The sequence below is a fragment of the Penaeus vannamei genome, chromosome 19 (assembly GCF_042767895.1).
Source record: "Penaeus vannamei isolate JL-2024 chromosome 19, ASM4276789v1, whole genome shotgun sequence".
Lineage (NCBI taxonomy): Eukaryota > Metazoa > Arthropoda > Malacostraca > Decapoda > Penaeidae > Penaeus > Penaeus vannamei.
The window spans coordinates 32790711-32812360 of NC_091567.1; the positions used below are offsets into that span (position 1 = coordinate 32790711).

At 29.5% G+C, this 21650-nt stretch overlaps 1 protein-coding gene across 6 annotated transcripts in view; it reads right to left on the bottom strand.

The window, feature by feature from the left end:
• Positions 1 to 21650, bottom strand: part of LOC113819460 (centrosomal protein of 104 kDa) — a 228326-nt gene that overhangs the window by 106386 nt on the left and 100290 nt on the right. For all 6 annotated transcript variants that reach the window (XM_070134212.1, XM_070134210.1, XM_070134209.1 and 3 more), the window contains exon 3: positions 15317 to 15481. In XM_070134212.1, coding sequence (XP_069990313.1) covers positions 15317 to 15481 — 165 coding nt within the window. The remainder of the gene's footprint in view (positions 1 to 15316; positions 15482 to 21650) is intronic.

A 21650-nucleotide genomic window follows, 5' to 3' on the forward strand; every position in this document is an offset into this window, starting at 1 on the left:
AACTCTTTACTTAGCACTTACATGTATTTTATACATTTTGAAACAAGAGAAACATTGCAATATATGTTTGCATCTTAATAGTTTGAAGTTGCATTATCTGTATCAGTTAACGTCATTTAAGTCTACAACCTTTCGTTGCCTTGAAAATTTTGGTAATATTAATGATATTGATGCTAATTATAAGGATTATATAAAAAATGCAAATAATGCTATTGTTGTCATAATGATTAAGATCATTTTCTTAGTTCTCATTTTTACCATCTTCACAATTAGGAGAAATCAAGAATAAAGGAAATAATGAGGGATAAGAAAAGAAGAAATAGAAGACGGGAAAAAGACAAAGGGAAGGAAATGGATGAGGGAGAAAAATTCTTATCATCATTATTGTCAATATTGTTCTTATCTTATCTTCTGTTACTGCCATTATTATCATTATTGTTTAATTATCATTGTTGTTGATATTATCAGCACCATCCTTATCATAACACGATATTTATGAAAATATAATATCGGTATGAATGTATATGGTTATAATTATCATTATAATTACTGTAATGACAATTAGGCATCTTTTCCAGCGGTTACGGGAAACGCGACACCTCTTGCGCGACAGGAATCGAGCAGACGGTTAACATTATATGAGTTGGCAGATGCATTCCTCCTACTTTGGATATTTCATGCATATTCGTACTTATATTGGATACCTATAACACCGCACCACCCACCATAAGATATCAAAAGCCATCTTGGATATCATATTCCAAAATACTGTTTACCTGTTGTAAAAATAACCAGTACAGTAAAATAGCAAGCTGTCAACCGCAATCATTCCCATTACGTCACAGAAATGGGCGGAGCTTAGAGGCCTATCACGAGACACTTTTTGGTGTCTCGTGATAGGTGTCGCGGAGCGTTTCGCGACACCCTAATTGCCACCGGAAAAGATGCCTAATGCTAAAGTTAATGAATTTGATTATGATCTTAGTGTTATGAATATTATTATCATTATCATCTCAGTCTTTCCTTTTCGGGAGTATAAGGATAATATGAAATTTAGTAAAAATAGTATTCAAGAATTATTAACATAAATGCTACAGTATCATGTGCTGAGTGCTAAAATACAACAGAAATAGAATGGTTTCTCAAAAACTTTTTAATGTTTGTTTTTTATCCCTGCTAATGTGATTACGTACATATAACTAACCATTATTATCATTATTATTGAAAGTAATAGGAAATCAAGAAATCACAATATTGGTTTCTATTCTTTTATTGACGTAAATCTGTTTTCAGTCGAATTGAATTTTGACAATGAAGTGCATTGTATCACATACATTTAAATCACTTCAAATTTTGAAAATTATTACCTTTAAATTTCTATAACACTAATATAAGGCATGTTGCTAGTAAATGTTTAAAGTCATTTAATCTAAATAGACGAAGTATTTGCCAGGGCTGTCAAACACAATTGCTTATTACAGTATCGGGAAGGGCGTGACGTATCCATGACGCTTATACAAACCGCCAGTGACTTCATGGCCAAAACTCATGACGTCATGATAGAGTAGATGTAGACAAGCCTATACAAGGATACACCTTGGATAAAAGTAATACTGGTAATGGTGATAGTGATAAAAATAATGGTTATATTATCATTCCCATTATTATTGATAATCATTTGGTGAAAATCTTCATAATGATTATCAACATAGATATTTTATCATAACTGTCATTTTTTTAATTATTATTGATAATATTATTACCCTTATCATCCTTATTTTCATTGTTGCTGTTGGTACTATTATTATATCTTTATTATTTTTGTCTTCATCTAAATCATATTTATTATTGCTGATATTCTTATCCTAATTATTATTATTAACAATTTAATGATTTTCATTAATATATTTATCAAAATAATGGTTTTCATGATTATCATTGTCATTGTGATTATGATAAACATTATAATTTTCAGTATCATCACTTTATTATAATTATCATTATTGTTATTATCATTATTATTTCTACCATTATTAGCATTATCAATGTGATTATTATTATTATATTTTGTCATTTTCATTACCATTATCTTTTTTATAATTATTATTATTGCTGATGTTATTGCAGTTATTAGCAATTGCGTCAACATTTCTATCCCTTTTCATTAACTCTACCATTACCAGTATAATTATCATTATTGATATTATCATTCCTATTGTTATCATAAAAATTGTCATCATTATCCTTATCATTATTGATATTATTGTCATTAATATTCTAATAATCATTATCATTATTATTGTTAGTGATATTATCATCATTATCATGATCATCGTTTTTGTTATTGTTATCATTATCATTATTGTTATTATCATCATGGCATTATCATATTTTTTATTATTATCATTATAATCATTATCGTTATCGCTATCATTATCGCTCTCACGGTTATAATTATTAGTAGTAATAATATTGATATCATCATCTTAACAATTTTTATCATGTTTATTTTTATTATTATTATCAGTGTGCTTATAATTATGGTTACTGATGAACATGATAATAATAATAATGATGACAATAATAAATAATTACGACTATGAATAATGATTATCATCTCTTTCATTTTTCTCAATCTCTTCAAAATCATTATTGTTATCAGCTTTTTAATGGTTTACCTTTATTCTGAGGAGTGTGATTACTTACCTATTTGTCGATTAGATATTAGTAATAAATCAAGAACACACACAATATATGTTTGTTTTTATTTTTTCCCCTGACCCTGACAAATAAGTAATTTATAAATATTTAGCCATCAGTCTATTTGAATATTAATGAATACTATCGCAATCTCTTTGGTGCCTCAAATTTTTCATTCAATATATGATATAAGAAGTAATGCCATGGTAACATGAAATTGTAGCATTATAAACGTAATATATGGATATCCGCCAGAGTTGTCAATCACAATAAATTGACGTATCGGCGATGCTTATGCAAACCGCCAAATTAATCATCAAGTTATTACTAATAAACTTATCATATTGCTATCAGAATCTTCATTATTATCATTACTGATATTATCGTTATTATTATAAATACTATAAGCATCATCGTCGTCATTATTTCAGTATTTTCATCTTTTTCATGATAATAATCATGTTTATGATCATCATTATGGTTACTGTAATGATAATGATAAAGATAATGAAAAAGATTGTTTTATTGTAATTATTATAATTATCATCACTATTTAGGTCATTCATTTTGGCAGTTATAAGAATAATATCAAAGTGAGTAAAATCATGTTTAAGAATTATAACATAAATGGTACAGAATCATGTACTGAGTGCGAAAATACAACGGAAATAGAATGGTTTCCCAAAAGTTTTTTTAGTGGTTGTTTTTTTATTCCCGCTATTGTGATTACGTACATATAACTATAACAATGTTTTTATTATTATTAAATAGTAATAGTAACTCAAGAAATCACAAATTATATTGGTTTCGATTCTTTGATTGATTTTAATCTGTTGTCAGCAGTCGAGTGAAATATTAACAATGAAGTGTATTAAAATGCACCGGTCCAGATAACATCAAATTTAAAACTTCAATATTATCTATTTTTGTACTATCATTTTATATTTGTCATTACTACTCTCATCGTAGATGAAAACAATATTGATGAGAATTATGATGCGAATGTGATATCAAGATTTTTTTTTAAGATTCAATTAATATAAATGGAAGAGTGATGTGAAAATATAACGGAAATAAATTGTTTTTCAAAAGCTTTTTAATTGTTGATTGTGTTCTGAAGAGTGTGATCACCTACCTAACCATTAAAATCACCATTCGTGGATTAAGTATTAGTAGTACTTCAAGAACACACGTTTCGATTTTTCTTCATTCATCTTCTAAAAACATATAAGTAATTCAAAAATATTTAGTCATCAGTCTATTTGAATATTAATGAATAAGGTTCCATTCCTTTATTATTCATTATTTATTTAATTTTTGACACAAGAAATAATGTCATGTCAATATATAAATCTAGCTTTAGGAAGCAGAGTATACTAAATGCAGCTATATAACGTCATTCAATCTAATTTAACGAAGCAATTGCCTAAGCTGTCAAACAATAACTTAGGACAGTTTCGGAAGGGCGTGACGTAATATCAATGCTCATGCAAACCGCCAAATTAATTATCAAGTTATAACTAATAAACTCATCATGCTCTATATTGCTATCAGCATCTTTATTATTATCATTATTATTATCATTATTATTATTATTATTATTATTATTATTATTGATATGACCGTTATCATTATTATTATCATTATCATAACTTTCAGCATCATCGTTAATTCATTATTCTTACCGTTATTTTTACCATCATTTTTATTATCACTGTTATTATTAGTGGGAGTGGTATTGATATTATCATTATTGTCATTATCATTGTGATTATGAAAATGATAATGATTATGAGAATGAGAATAAGAATGATGATAAATATTTTCATGTTGAATGAAAATGACATCGTTATCATAATTATTATCATTATTATCTTGATAATTCCTGTTATTATCATAATGATAACAATAATGATAATTATGATAAAGTATCGACTAAAGACAATATTTAATTAAGAATTAGTATAAATGGTATACAATGATGTATTGAGTGGGAAATAGAAGGTTTTTTCAAAAGGCTTTTAAATTTTGATTGTTATATTTTGAAATGGGTGATTACTTACATAACGTCAAATGTAGTCATTTATGAATCAAAGATTAATAGTAATATAAGGGAAACAAAATATGTCTTCCGATTCTCTCTCTCTCTCTCTCTCTCTCTCTCTTTCTCTCTCTCTCTCTCTCTCTCTCTCTCTCTCTCTCTCTCTCTCTCTCTCTCTCTCTCTCCTCTCTCTTACATACAAATAAACGGTTAATCAGTTTCTATAAAAAAATTACCAAAAAGATAACATTTTAGTTTATATTAAAGGGTTAGCCATTGGGAATAACTACGTTGATGGGATTTGCATAAAGTCAAATTTAAGTAGACTAAATACCTGCTACCTCTGTCAAACACAATAGCTTCCATCTATCCATCTATCTATCTATCCATATCTATCTATTTATCTACCTATCTACCTATCTATCCATCCATCCATCAGTTTATAGAAAGAAATGTCCCCTTTAGATGAATTAGATCAGTTGATCCCTAGAATATTTGAAGGGAATGTTGACAAACTGGTAGATGAGTGGCGTTATCTACCACAAAACCAGTTTAATGAGAATATGTAGATCCAGGAAGCAAGTTCGTAAGTTAGTGAAATCAGAAATTGATGCGGGTTTTTACAGTATGGAGCCATATTAAAACTAATGTGTAAACGACCCATGTATGATTGTTTTAATTGGTTTTACATATTACCTTGTATATAATTCGTTTTTTTTTTTTTTTTTTTTTTTTTACAAAGTTTGCGCTAGTTTTCTACAATTATCATTATATTTTCACCTGACAATATTAAAAGCCCATCGGAAATGAAAATAAATAAATAGATAAATAATAAATCATATATTAGAATCTTAGAACATTAATTATTTTTTGCTATATTGTTTAGCACTACTTTACAAGCGTATATTCAAAACAGTCGACCTTTCTGTCTAGGAAGGGTTTGACGGATTCCTTTCTCAGTCCTAAGGTAAAATGGAGTGGAGGTAGAAAGACGTTTTCACTCATAGACAAGTTTTCGTCCTAAAAGCCATGCGACATCTTTGCGATTCAGCTTCAACTAACTATCCCATTAGCACTAGAAGCAAAACTTCGACTGCCCTCTTTGCGGCCAAGCACGAAGTTAACGATCCAGGTTGTGCCACAAATAGACTACAGGTGCCCATTATAGCACAGCTTCTGTAAGCACGTTTATATGTATATATGTGTGTGTGTGTGTGTGTATAAATATACTAATTTATACACACACGCGCGTTTATATTTATATATATATATATATATATATATATATATATATATATATATATATATATATATATATATATATATATATATATATATAAACATTCTAATTTAAGTTTCATGTGTTTGAGTTTTATCTGAGTTCATATTTTAATCTACGTCTCGAGTAACATTATAGAACTCTGGAAAGAATTGAGAAGTATCGCATAATATCCTTATATTCACTTTCACTGCTACCACATGTGATACTCTCCTGCATTTCTTTAATATTTAGCAGTGGACGTGAAAGCTGATAAATGAAAATACAATAACGTTGGCCATATATCCTCAAAAATAAATAAATAAGAAGAACAGGCATCGCGGTATAATTTCGACTCTCTCCAAGACAAAGTTTTCCTTTAATTCATTTTTCCATTGCTTTATGGGCACTGCGCTTTTGTGACCATATGGGGAACCCAAGATTAAACGCGGTCTCTAAGTTGCATTCTGAAATAAGCAAGATGTGTCTGTTTTGCAAAACCTCAATCTCTCTCTCTCTCTCTCTCTCTCTCTCTCTCTCTCTCTCTCTCTTATATATATATATATATATATATATATATATATATATATATATATATATATATATATAGTCTTTTCTTTTTTTCTGTTTTGTTCTTTTTCTTTTCTTTCTTTCTCTCTCTCTCTCTCTCTCTCTCTCTCTCTCTCTCTCTCTCTCTCTCTCTCTCTCTCTCTCTCTCTCTCTCTCTCTCTCTCTCTCTTTCTTCTTTCTTTCTTTCTTTCTTTTCTTTTCTTTTTTTTCTAATCTACTTGCTACAACTGAAGATCGACTAAATTTTATATATTCAACACATATTCGTGTACGATAATGATGATAATAATTAAAATTATGAGAAGATGAACGGCAAATAAATGAATAATGAAGAGGTCTCATGTGAAATGGCTAAATCTGCCAAACACTACCAGAGATAAAATCAGACAAGAACAACGTTAAAACGGAAACTTCACCGAACTTAATACTTAGACCCGAGCCTTTGTGCTGGAGAGCCAAGACTTAGATCAGCACAACAGTTATTAAAAGTGTTTTTAAGGTCTTCCATTTCTCCTGTGTACAACTTATATTCTTTAAGGGTTGTGTCATGTATAAATCAGTTTGCGTGCGTTTGTCTGTATACGCATATATATATATATATATATATATATATATATATATATATATATATATATATATATATATATATATATATATATATATATATATATGCATTATATATAAATATATACATTGCATATATATATACATATATATATGTATATATATTATATCTATGTATATATATATATATATATATATATATATATATATATATATATATATATATATATATACATTATATATATATACATATATATATATATATATATATATATATATATATATATATATATATATATATATATATATATATATATATATATACATATATACATATATATATATATATAATGTATATATATATATATATATATATACATTATATATATATATATACATTATATATATATATATATATAATGTATATATATATATATAATATATATATATATATATATATATATATACATTATATATATATATATATATATATATATATATATATATATATATATATATATATATATATATATATATATATATATATATATATATATATATATATATATTTATATTTATATATATATATATATATATATATATATATATATATATATATATATATATATATATATATATATATATATATATATATATATATATATATATATATATATATATATATATATATATATATATATATATATATATATATATATATATATATATATATATATATATATGTATATATATGTAAATTTATATATATATATATATATATATATATATATATATATATATATATATATACATATATATATATATAAATATATGTATATATATATATATATATATATATATATATATATATATATATGGTTTATGTGTGCACTACTACAATTTTATTTTACTAGTTTCAAAATTTTAGAGATGAATAATCGTCCTTAATTCGTTTCTTTCATTATTGACATTCAAGTAGTTTTTAATTTATATACATTTCAAAAAAGAATGAAAATAGATTGAAACCGTAAAAAACATTTTGCTTTTCTTAACTTAATATTACCATTTAACCTACAAATAAATAAATAAATATATATAATATATATATATATATATATATATATATATATATATATATATATATATATATATATATATTCATTTTTACTGTCTTTGGATGATATCATACTATCATTACCATTGTCATCGTTATCATTTATGGTTACAGTAATGATTATGGTGATAATAATAATAATGATAAAAATGATATCTATAAAATCACACTCAAAATCATTATTATCATCATGACCATAATCAAAATCATAAATACAATCAGAGCCATTATCATTATCACTATAATTATCTTTATCATTATCATTTTCATTAATTTTTATCACTATCAATACTATCATCATTATCATTATCATCGTCATCAATCATAATCACAAAGATAATTATATTGTTGGTAATGATAATAGTAAAAATAAAGATAACAATGATAATCGTAATAATGATATCAATAATAATAATTATGGTAAAAGCAGTCATATTGATAATGGTGCTGATAACAATAATAATAATAACAATAATGATAATGATTATGATGATATGATGATAATAATAATGATAATTATTATTCTCTCTCTCTCTCTCTCTCTCTCTCTCTCTCTCTCTCTCTCTCTCTCTCTCTCTCTCTCTCTCTCTCTCTCTCTCTCTCTCTCTCTCTCTCGTGAGAAATTAGTAAGTAGTTATTGAGATGTATATACGAGGTCTTTACTCACATAGGCTAGTCTACATTTACTCAATCAATACGTCACAGAGTTACGACGGTGACGTCACCGGCGCTTTGCATCAGCGTCACGAATACGTCATGGCTTTCTCGCAAACGTCATAAGCTATAGCGTTTGACAGCCCTAGCAGACATTTTATATAGTTGGGTTAAATAACGTTGTGCTACAGCTATCAACGTAATTATTTTTCATTTTTAGTCTATAGGTATGTATATTACTATAATTATTTATTATTTTAAAATTTTAAACATTTAATACAATATATTCTTTAGATTCCTATTTTATTTATATCCAAGTCGACTGATGACTACATCTTTTTAACTTATATATATTTAAAATATAAATAAAAATAAATTGAAAATATAAAAATATTTTACTGTTCCTAACTTAGTATTACGATTTAACCCACAATTACATTCATAATTATATAAGTTCTCAAACTCAGAATACAAAAATCAAACATTAAAACGTCTACGTGTCGTTATATTTTCGCACTCAATACATCATTGTGTAACATTTACACATTCATTCTTAAATACTATATTTGGGTGATATCATATTTCTTTTCATTATCATCGTTATTAATGCAATCAGTCATTACCATTATCACTATTATTATCTTTTTCATTTGTATTAATCATTATCAATATTATTATCATTTTTATTGATTATAATCATGAGCATAATCACCAATAAAATAATACTGATTATACTTATAATAGTAAAAATAGAAATAATAATGATAATAGAATTAATGATATCAATAATAACAGATAACAGTGATAATGATAATGATGATAATGATAATAATAACATTTATAAGTGATAATAATTGTGATGAGATGATAATTATAATGTTAATTGTAATTCTCTCTCACTTAGTCATTAGGTATGGAGAGGTATACACGAGGTCCTTACATAGGCTAGTCTGTGACATTTACTAATCAGCGTCGGGAATACGCCTGTAGATATGAACATTACTATAATTCTGACTAATGTTTCAAAATTTAATTCGTGGCTATCGGAATTAATAATGAAATTCCTTCCTTACATATATTTAACTAGACTGATGACTACATATATTCATAATATGAATGAAAATAAATCGAAAACATAAACATATTTTGCTTTTCAACTCACAATGAACTATATTCATAATTATATAAGTTCTCAGACTACAAAAATCAAACATTAAAATGTCTATTCCTCGTTCTATTTCGCACGCAATACATCATTGTATTTTCTTTGGGTGATATCATACCATCATTGTCATTATCATCGTTATCATTTATAATGACAGTGATGACCATGATGATAATGACAATATTGATAAAACTGATATCTATGAAATCATACTCGAAATTATTATCATAATCAAAGTCATTATCACTGTTATTATCATCATTATCATTATAATTTCCATTAATCATAATAATCACAAAAATAATAGTAATACTGATGATAATTATAATAGTAAAAATAAAGAGAACAATGATTATCATGATAATGATGATAATAATGATTATGATGATAACTGATAATGAAAATGATGCTACTAATAAGAACATTAATAATAACGATGACGATTATAATGATAATAATTGACTGGCGATCTGCATCAGCGTCACGAATACGTCACGATTTTCCCACCAAACTCATTAGCTATAGTGTTTGACAACCCTAGGAAATAATATGTATATAATTGTGTACTTTACTATAAATATATCTGTCTAATGATTTTAATTAGTCATACATATGATTATAATAACATAATTAATTCATTCTTTATTTATATTCAGGTAGACTGATGACTACACGTCTTTAACTTATACATATTAAAAAAAATGAATGAAAATAAATCAAAAACATAGATTTTCCTTTTCTTAACTGAAATTACTATTTAACCTACAAAAAATTAAATTCATAGTTATATAAGTAATCAAAAACAAAAATCAAACATTAAATTGCCTATTTATCGTTCCATTTTTGCACTCAATACATCACTGCATAACATTTCTACTAATTCATTATTAAATACTACCTTTGGGTGATATTATACTATTATGATGATTATAATCGTTATCATTTATGATAACAATGATGGTTATGATGATAATGATATCATTGATCAAACTGATTATAAAATCATACTCGAAATTCTTATTATTATCATGATCATAATCAAAGTCATTACCATTATCACTACTATTATCACCATTATCATTTTCATAAACCATTAACGTTTTCATGAATCATTATCATTATCATTATAATTTCAGTAATCATAATCATAATCTTTATCATTATCACTATTACTATCATCCTTATCATTTTCATTTTCATTGTTCTTTATCAATAAGAATATTGTCACTATCATCATTTTCATTTATCATAATCATAAGCATAATCCCAAATAGAATTATAATATTGATGATAAATATAATAGTAAAAATAAAAATAACAATGATTATCGTACTAATGATAACAGTAATAATGATTATGACAACAATAATGTTATTGATGAGATGAGGATAGTAAAAATAATTACAATTGCAATTCCCTCTCTCTCTCTTTCTCTCTCTAGAGAAGCCGGGAAATTTCTTTCTCTCTCTCTCTCCTTCTCCCTCTCTCTCTCTCTCTCTCTCCCTCCTTCTCCCTCCCTCCCTCTCTCTCTCCTTCTCCGTCTCTCTCCTTCTCCCTTTCTCTCTCTCTCTCTCTGTCCTTCTCCCTTTCTCTCTCTCTTTGTCCTTCTCCCTTTCTCTCTCTCTCTGCTTCTCCCTCCCCCCTCCTCTCTTTCGCTCTCTCTCTCTCTTTCCTTCTCTCTCTCTCTCTCTCTCTCTCTCTTTCTCTCTCTCTCTCTCTCTCTCTCTCTCCCTCTCTCTCTCTCTCTCTCTCTCTCTCTCTCTCTCTCTCTCTCTCTCTCTCTCTCTCTCTCTCTCTCTCTCTCTCTCTCATATGAGAAGCCGGGAAATTAGTATCTGTTAAAAAAGAATTGACTCTAAAAACAACTAAGCCTTGAAAAATATAAATAAAATGTGTATTGTTTTTTGTTTCGATCAAAGAGAGAAATTCGTAACTACTTCTTGAGATGTATACACGAGGTCTATTTACTTTAGACTAGTCTACATTCACTTAATTATTACGTCACACTGGCGATCTGCATCGGCGTCACGAATACGTCACGCCTTTCCCGCAAACATCATAAGGTATAGCGTTTGAAAGCCGTGGTAGACATTTCGCTTTATTATGTTAAATGACCTTACGCAATAACTTTCAACATAGTAATTTTCAAATAATAGCTTATCTACATTTGTCTTACCACATCTCTTTGCTTCAAAATTTAATTAGATATTTCGGAAGAAAAATATTTATTCTTCCTTCATATATATATATATTCAAGTAGACTGATGACTATATGTATAAAATTATATACATTTAAAAAAAATGAATGAAAATGAATTGAAACCATAAACATATTTTGCTTTTTCTTAACTAAATCCAACATTCAATCCACAAATAATTACTTTCATAGTTTTATAACTAATCAAACATCTCAGAATACAAAAATCAAACATTAAAACATCTATTTCCCGTTCCATTTTCGCAAGCAATACCTCATTGTATAACATTTACAATAATTAATTCTTAAATACTATCTTTGGATGATATCGTATTGTCAAATTAATAACAATAATGATAATAATGATAATAACAAAAATAATAACAATAATAGTAATGATTAAAACAGTAATAATAATGATAACAATTATGTTAATAATAACAACAATGATGGTAATTACAATAATGACAGTAATAATAATAATGATTATAATAATAACAATAATAATACTGATAACAATAATAGTAATCCATATTACTTTCGTTGTTATTATCATTATCATTATCAATATTTTTATCATCAATATCATTATTACTATTCTTATAAAAGTAATAATAACGATTATAATAAGTATCATAATAATAACGATAAGAATAATGTTATTGTTATTATTATTATTTCGATCCGTCATAGTTGTTATTGTTATCATCATTCCCATTAAGAGAAATTAAAAAAGGGAGAGGAAAAAGGAGGAAGCAGAGAGTAGGGAAGAGAAAAAAGGGAGGAAGAGAGAGAGAGAGAGAGAGAGAGAGAGAGAGAGAGAGAGAGAGAGAGAGAGAGAGAGAGAGAGAGAGAGAGAGAGAGAGAGAGAGAGAGAGAGAGAAAGAGAGAAAGAGAGAGGAAGAGAGAGAGAGAGAGAGGAAGTAGAAAGCAAGAACAAGAGAAGAAAAGGGAGAAAGAGAAGATCACCATTAACATTATCATCTTTATTAGCAATAACATTATTATTATTATTATTATTATTATTATTATTATTATTATTATTATTATTATCATGTTGATCACCATCATCATAGCAATAGCAATGGTCATGGTTATAGTAAAAATGAAAACAATAAAACTAATAATAATGATAATAATAACAACAGCGGCAACCATAAAAATAATAACAATGATAATGATAACATTAATGGTAATAGTAGTGGTAATAACGATAACAATAATGATAAAACAATGATAGTAATAATAATAATATTGATGATAATATTAATGATAAGAATGATGATAATAATAATAATAATAAGAAGAAATGGAATGATAATGCAGAATTCGAGTGGTCATAATGATAGAGATAAACTATTAACATTAATGACCTCTTTCTTCCAATAATTATTCTCTAACTCTCCCAAGAGATCAAAGAAGGTAATCTTATTCCAATATTTAAGCTTCAACATTTTTTTCTCATTCTTCAAAGTTGACTACAGCAAAAAAAAAAAAAAAAAAAAAAAAAAAAAAAAAAAAAATTATATTGTACTCATCAAACGCAACTTCAAAGGTAACTTAAGTTTCTTTTGTGAAAAGTTTAAAGTTATATTCTATAGATATATATTTTTTTCATGTTATGGGTTTTTTATGTATAGTGTGTATTACTATTTCTTATCATCTCCATTGGTTTGTTTTTCTATTCACCATTTTCAAACACACACATACACACAAACACACGCACACATACACACACGCGCGCGCGCACACACACACATACACACACACTCACGCGCACGCACACACAAACACACATATGCACGCACACACGCATATATATATGTGCGCGAGTGCATGTCCGTGTGCGCGCTTTTGCGCGTGTGTGTGTGTGTGTGTGTGTACTTATATGCGTCTGATTAAAAGAATCTAAAATATCCATACAGATAAGACGACCTAATATACAACCCTGAAATAACGATAACGAGGTAACGAGCATACGAGAAAAATCCTTCTCGCTTCTTATTTGGAGAGAGAACAGTTCAAAAGGATGTGACATCTTTAGGAGACATAACGAGGAAGGAACAGCTGTTCTTTGGTGAGTGTGATTCATTCTTTCTCAATTTCTGTGGCTTACTTTTTTTTAGAAAGGATTTGTTTGTGTGTTAGTGTTTATATATATATGTATGTGTTTGTGTATGCGTGTGCGTGCGTATGTGTGTGTGCGTGTGTGTGTCACACACATGTACACACACATATATATTTGTGTATATATATGTTTGTGTGTGTGCGTGTGCGTGTGCGTGTGCGTGTGCGTGTGCATGTGCGTGTGCGTGTGCGTGTGCGTGTGCGTGTGCGTGTGCGCGTGCGTGTGCGTGTGTGTATATATATATATATATATATATATATATATATATATATATATATATATATATATATATATATATATATATATATATCACAAAGAGAAACACAAGTGGCGAAGAAAGCAATCTGCAGACGCCATTTCAAACCTGTTAAGTTCCCGGTCTTATGGCTGAACTTTGTCCAGCAATCTGCAAGCCGTGACAACTTTTAATTCAACGTTTGTTGTTTGCTTGTTTTCCTTGCTTGGGAGCTGCCCGGAAACGATCAGCATGTGAGGGATTTTGTTTTCGTGACCCCGGGATACACATTTTCTGTATTTTTGGAACTATTGAAGAAGAGAGAGGAGGTGAGAGGGAGAGGAAGAGAGAGGGGGATAGGTAAGGGGAGAGAGAGGGGGAGGGGAGAGAGAAAGAGAGAGAGGGAGAGAGAAAGAGAGAGAGAGAGAGTGGCAGAGAGAGAGAGAGAGAGAGAGAGAGAGAGAGAGAGAGAGAGAGAGAGAGAGAGAGAGAGAGAGAGAGAGAGAGAGAGAGAGAGAGAGAGAGAGAATGGGGAAAAAAATAGAGACAGGGAGATACACATACAGATAGACTGAAAGGGAGAGAAAAGGCAAGAAATAAATACCTACACAGATAGACGGAGAATCGTACGAGAGTTTAAGCGCTTGTGCTGCCCTCTGTAAACACAGTTCCCTCCCCTCGGATACTCACGGATGAGGTGTTGATGCGCCAAGAGCTGCACGCGAGAGAGGTTGCATCTCTCCTCCAACTGGAAGACGAGTTCCTGCGGGTAGATGCAGAACCTTGCAGACGCCCAACCCTTCACGCCCGGGCCCTGCTGCAGGAGCTCCTTGGCTCGCCCACCGTCATCCTCGCCTGGAGGAAGAGAGAGGCAGAGGGAGGATTTTGAAGACTTGGTCTAGACGAGAAAGTGGCAAAGGTTGGTTTTATGTTTGGTGTTTATGTGGAGGTTGGTTTTATGTGGAGGTGAATCGGGTCTCAATGGCTGAATGGGTCGTTATGGATAGGAGGTGCAATAGTCAATGTAATTAGGATGATAATGGTGATAATGATGTTAATAGTTATGGCATTGATTGTTGTTATTGTTGTCATTATTATCATTACCATTAATTTTTATAATGGTGAGGATAATTATCATTATTATCACTATTATTATTACCATTATTATTGCATGATTAATATCATCATTATTGTTACCATTATTCATATCATTATCATATATAGCATTGTTTCTTAGTAATTTTATTACTGATATTACCATTATCATTATTATTACCATCATCATTATCATAATCATTATCATTATTATAATAAATAAAAAGATAATAATGATAATAGTAATAACAATAACAATAATACAAATAATATAAAAAATAACAATGATATAAGTACTATTACCAATACTTATACCATCCTTTTTCCTCGCACGCAATCGCCTCCTTTCCCCTAACAGCCAGGCTTTCAGGATATACAGTATAGCAGGATACATACCATTCATGAAATTACACGATAAAACAAAAAAGAGAGCCAAAAAAAAAGAAATAAAACACTATACATTCCCCATGCGGCCAGGTTTTTCAGAATATATAGATGAATGCATATCATTCATGAAATTACACGATTTTTTTTTAATAATAACCAATAAAATATGAAATCAAACAACATTATACATTCCCTTACAGCCAGGTTTTCAAAATATAAAACATAATGCATACCATTCATGAAATTACATGATGAAGCAAAAAAGAGAGCCAAAAACAAAAAAGAAATAAAACACTATAAATTCCCCTTGCAGCCAGATTTTCAGAATATGTAGCGGAATGCATACCATTCATGAAATTACACGATAAAATATTTTAAAAATAATAATAACCCATAAAATATGAAATCAAACATTATACGTTCCCCTTACAACCAGGTTTTCAGGATATACAGTAGAGCAGGATACATACCGTTCATGAAATTACACGATAAAACAAAAAAGAGAGCCAAAAAAAAAGAAATAAAACACTAAACATTCCCCTTGCAGCCAGGTTCTCAGAATATGTAGCGGAATACATACCATTCATGAAATTACACGATAAAACAAAAAAGGAAAACAAAAAGAAATAAAACACTATATATTCCCTTTGCAGCCAGGTTCTCAGAATATATAGCAGAATACATGAAATACATTCATGAAATTACACGATAAAAAAGATAGCCAAAAGAAAAAGAAATAAAACAACATTATACATTCCCCTTGCAGCCAGGTTTTCAGAATATGTAGCAGAATGCATACCAATCTTGAAATTACACGATAAAACAAAAAAGAAAAGATAGCAAAAAAATATATATATATGTATATATATATATATATATAAAATAAAACAACACTATACATTCCCCTTGCTGCCAGGTTTTCAAAATATAAAGCAGAATACATACCATTCATGAAATTACACAATAAAACAAAAACAAAAAACAGCAAAAAAACAAAACAAAAAACACAACTACAACAACGACCTTGAAAACACCAATCGATCCAGAAGAAAAAATCTAATTCCTTTCGTTTCATTACGGCTGTGCAACGAGTTCGACAGCAAGGAACTTTTCTGCGCGTCTCAGGTTTAATCCCGAAAGCCAATAACGCTTGCACTGGAACTGGCAATCTGATCATGCAACATAACTCTCATTCGTGGCAGACAGCATGGCCAGTTTTCGCTATGTGCTGATCCAGAGGAGGAGGGAACGCACACACAGACAGGGAAGAGAAATACATGTACGTATCTGTACGTTTGCATGCGAAAGTTTGCATATATGTGTACATATGGACGTATGTATGTTTGTTGAGATATATGTACGTAAAGATATGGAGATGTATAGTATATTGATACATATAGATACATAGCATATGAATGTATTCACACATGCATACACATAGATATATATATATATATATATATATATATATATATATATATATATATATATATATATATATATATATATATATATATATACACAGCCATACGCATAAACACGCACATACATATACTCATAACCGCACGTGCTAACATACATATACAAAAACAAAGAGAGAGAGAGACGCACATACATACATACATTCATGAGTATAGACGTACGCATACATTCATAAACACACAAGCACACATACGTACAGATAAGCATATAGACACACAACAATACAAGTAAACACACACAAACACACTTACGTACATATAAGCATATAGACACACAACAATACAAGTAAACAGACACAAACACACTTACGTACATATAAGCATATAGACACACAGATAGACACACAAGCACCCCCCTACAGGCACACACACCCACAGGCACACACGCACAGCCCCCCCCACACACACACACACAACCACCCCCCACCCCCACACACACACAAACGCACACGCAGCCACACGCACAAAGGCCATTTGGCGGACACTTTCATGAATAATTGAACTTCGTCGTAAATATCACTGGGAGAGAGAAATCGCAGGGCTTCTGGGGCGATTTTGTTTATCGCGCGCGGTCGCCTTCAGAAAGGGTTGTATTTCTTTATCATCAATGTGATTGTTACTGTTATTGTTGTTGCGTGTTTTTGTGTTCCGATCATTGTTACTGTTGCTTTTGCTATTGTTATTACCATTATTATTATCATTGGTAACTTTAATGTTGTTTTTCCTCTTGTTATAATGATATTATCATTGTTATTACTATTAGAATTATGATTATCCTCATTAACATTACTGTCATTATCATTGTTATCATTATTATCATTATTATCATCATTATTATTATAATTATTATCATTATCATTACTCTTATCATCATTTCCATTAAATCATCATTGTTATTGTTTTATGATGATTATCAATATCTCTATCATTATCACCACTATCATTATAATGTTCATTATCATTATAACTATTACTGATATTATAATTATTATCATAATTGCTCCACCTCATCATTTGCATAATTACAACCATCATCACCGTCATTAAGATCATCATTAACATCATTATATAACAAACAAACAAAAAACAAATAAAAAAATATACGATACAAACAGTGGCATTGGAAACCAAGCCAAGTCGCAGGGTGTTGAAGCCTATATGATCTCTTTGCTTGAGGTTCGACGAGTCTTTTTGGGGGATCGACTGCGTTGTTTTGGGGCGATTCGGGTTTGTTTTGGGGGAGATTTTAGCGTGCGTGGGGGAGAAAGGAGGGATTTGAGGGGAGTCTGATGTGTGGGGGGGAGATTAAGGAAAAAGATAAACAAATTACAAAAAAGAAAAAAAAATGAAGAAAATTAAATGCAGGAAAAACATTCCAAAAGATAGGTCAGCAAAATACGATAAAAAATAGAAAAAAGATAAACAAAATACGATAAAAAGAGAGAAAAAGATAAACAAAATACGATAAAAAAGAGAAAAAGATTAACAAAATACGATTTAAAAGATAAGAAAAAGATAAACAAAATACGATAAAAACGAGAAAAAAGATAAACAAAATACGATAAAAGGTGAGAAAAAGATCAACAAAATACGATAATAATGAGAAAAAGATTAACAAAATACGATTTAAAAGATAAGAAAAAGATAAACAAAATACGATAAAAACGAGAAAAAGATCAACAAAAAACGCTTAAAAAATAAGAAAAAGATAAACAAAATACGATAAAAATTAGAAAAAGATAAACAAAATACGATAAAAAATGAGAAAAAAGACGATAAAAAAGATGAACAAAATACGATAAAAAAGATGAACAAAATACGATAAAAAAAATGAACAAAATATGGTTTTAAAAAAAGACGATAAAAAGATACACAAAATATTATAAAAAAAAAACTAGAAAAAGATAAACAAAATTCGAAAAAAGAGAAAGAATTAACAAAATACAAAAAAATAAAAATAAAATAAATGCAGGAAAAACATTCCAAAAGAGAGGTCGACAGCGACTGCCACGACCTCGGTTCACAGGCGCAAAAGAGTCGTTTTTTTTTTCTTTCTTTCTTTCTTTGTTCTTTGCTATCCACTTTATATGGACTAATGAACGGTGAGGTTAATGGTAATAAGGAGAGGATAGGGATAAGGATAAGGATGATGATGATTAGGATAAGGATAATGATGATAAGGATAAGGTTAATGAGGAGAATAATAATGATAATGATGATTATGATAATGATAAGGATAATGATGGTAATGATAAAGTTAATAATAGTAATAATGATAATAATAATAATAATGATAATAATAATAACAAGGTTAAGATTAATAATGATAAGGATAAGGGTAAGGACAATGATAAGAATAATGATGATAATGATAATGATAATGATGATATTAGATAAGGATAATGATGATACTGATAATAATAACAATACTGACAATAAAAACAACATCGAAAATGATAACAAAGACAACAACTCCAATAATAACAGCAATGCAACAACCACGACCCCCACAACCCGCACAACACAACAAGAAATTCCCCCTCCCCCCCTCCCCCTCTCCCCCTATTCCCGAATTCCTAGCATAGTCCTGGCCTGCTTGAGGTCCTCCATCCAGCAGGATTTCGCCCCACCATCGGATCCCACGCCAGGACGCCAGGACCGGCCAGCAACAGCATCCGATTTGCTTAGAGAATCCTGTGGCGACTGGGGAACCTTAGAGAATCCTGTGGCGACTGGGGAACCTTAGAGAATCCTGTGGCGACTGGGGAACCTTAGAGAATCCTGTGGCGACTGGGGAACCTTAGAGAATCCTGTGGCGACTGGGCAACCTTAGAGAAATCTGATTAATCTGTGTCACCTTAGCCCTGGCAGTGGGCACTCACCAACACTCGGATGAAGAGAAATAGGCCAGTTTTAGTCGTTTTGATACCGTTTTTCTACTGTGGTGATATGGATTATAATCATCATAAGAAGAACGATGATAATAATGAGAATGGTAATGATGATGGTAATGATATTGATGATAGTGGTCATAATGCTGATAATGATGATAATAATGATAATAAGTATAGTAATAACAACAGAATATTTGTAATGACAACAGCGACAATGATATTGGTAATGATAATTATAATCATATTGATAATACTAATGATAACAATGATAACAATGATAATTATAAGAATAATAAGGATAATAATAAACATAATTATAGTAATATTCAAAGCAATAAGGATGATACTAACAGTGATGATGATAACAACAATCATGATGATAATAACAGTGATGATAATAACAATAATCATGATGATAATAATAACAATGATAGTGATAAGGATAGCAATTATAATTATGATAACGATAATGGTGATAATAATGATGATAGAATTAATAACAACAAAAACGGCAATAACATCAACAATAATAGTAATACTCTTGTCAGTAAAGCCACGAGTACATCCATTTACAAATTGACTCGAACTAAGGACACCAATTTATGCTTTCCTAACAAGGACAAACTTCTCATTGACTCGATTTATGCTGTATGCTGACGAAATATCTCACATGTAAATGTTCATACATCGCAAGTTCTACGATTAAAGGCCTAAAAAGTTCTCATTGTGGATACAAAACTATGGACGAAAGTAAATGGGAAGGAAATGTGATAATTTCTTTTTTTCTTTGACGGTTTTCTTGGTTGATAAAGAAAAGTAGAAAAGGGGGGGGGGGGAGGGGAAGGGGTATTCAATGCCGGTACTTTAATGTCAAAAGTGAAAATATGTTTTCTCTCTCTCTCTCTCTCTCTCTCTCTCTCTCTCTCTCTCTCTCTCTCTCTCTCTCTCTCTTCTCTCTCTCTCTCTCTCTCTCTCTCTCTCTCTCTCTCTCTCTCTCTCTCTCTCTCTCTCTCTCTCTCTCTCTCTCTCTCTCTCTCTCTCTCTCTCTCTCTCTCTCTCTCTCTCCATCTTTCTCTTTCTTTTTCTCTCTCTCTCTTTCTCTCTCTATATCTCTCCATCTCTCTCTCTCTCTCTCTCTCTCTCTCTCTCCTCTCTCTCTCTCTCTCT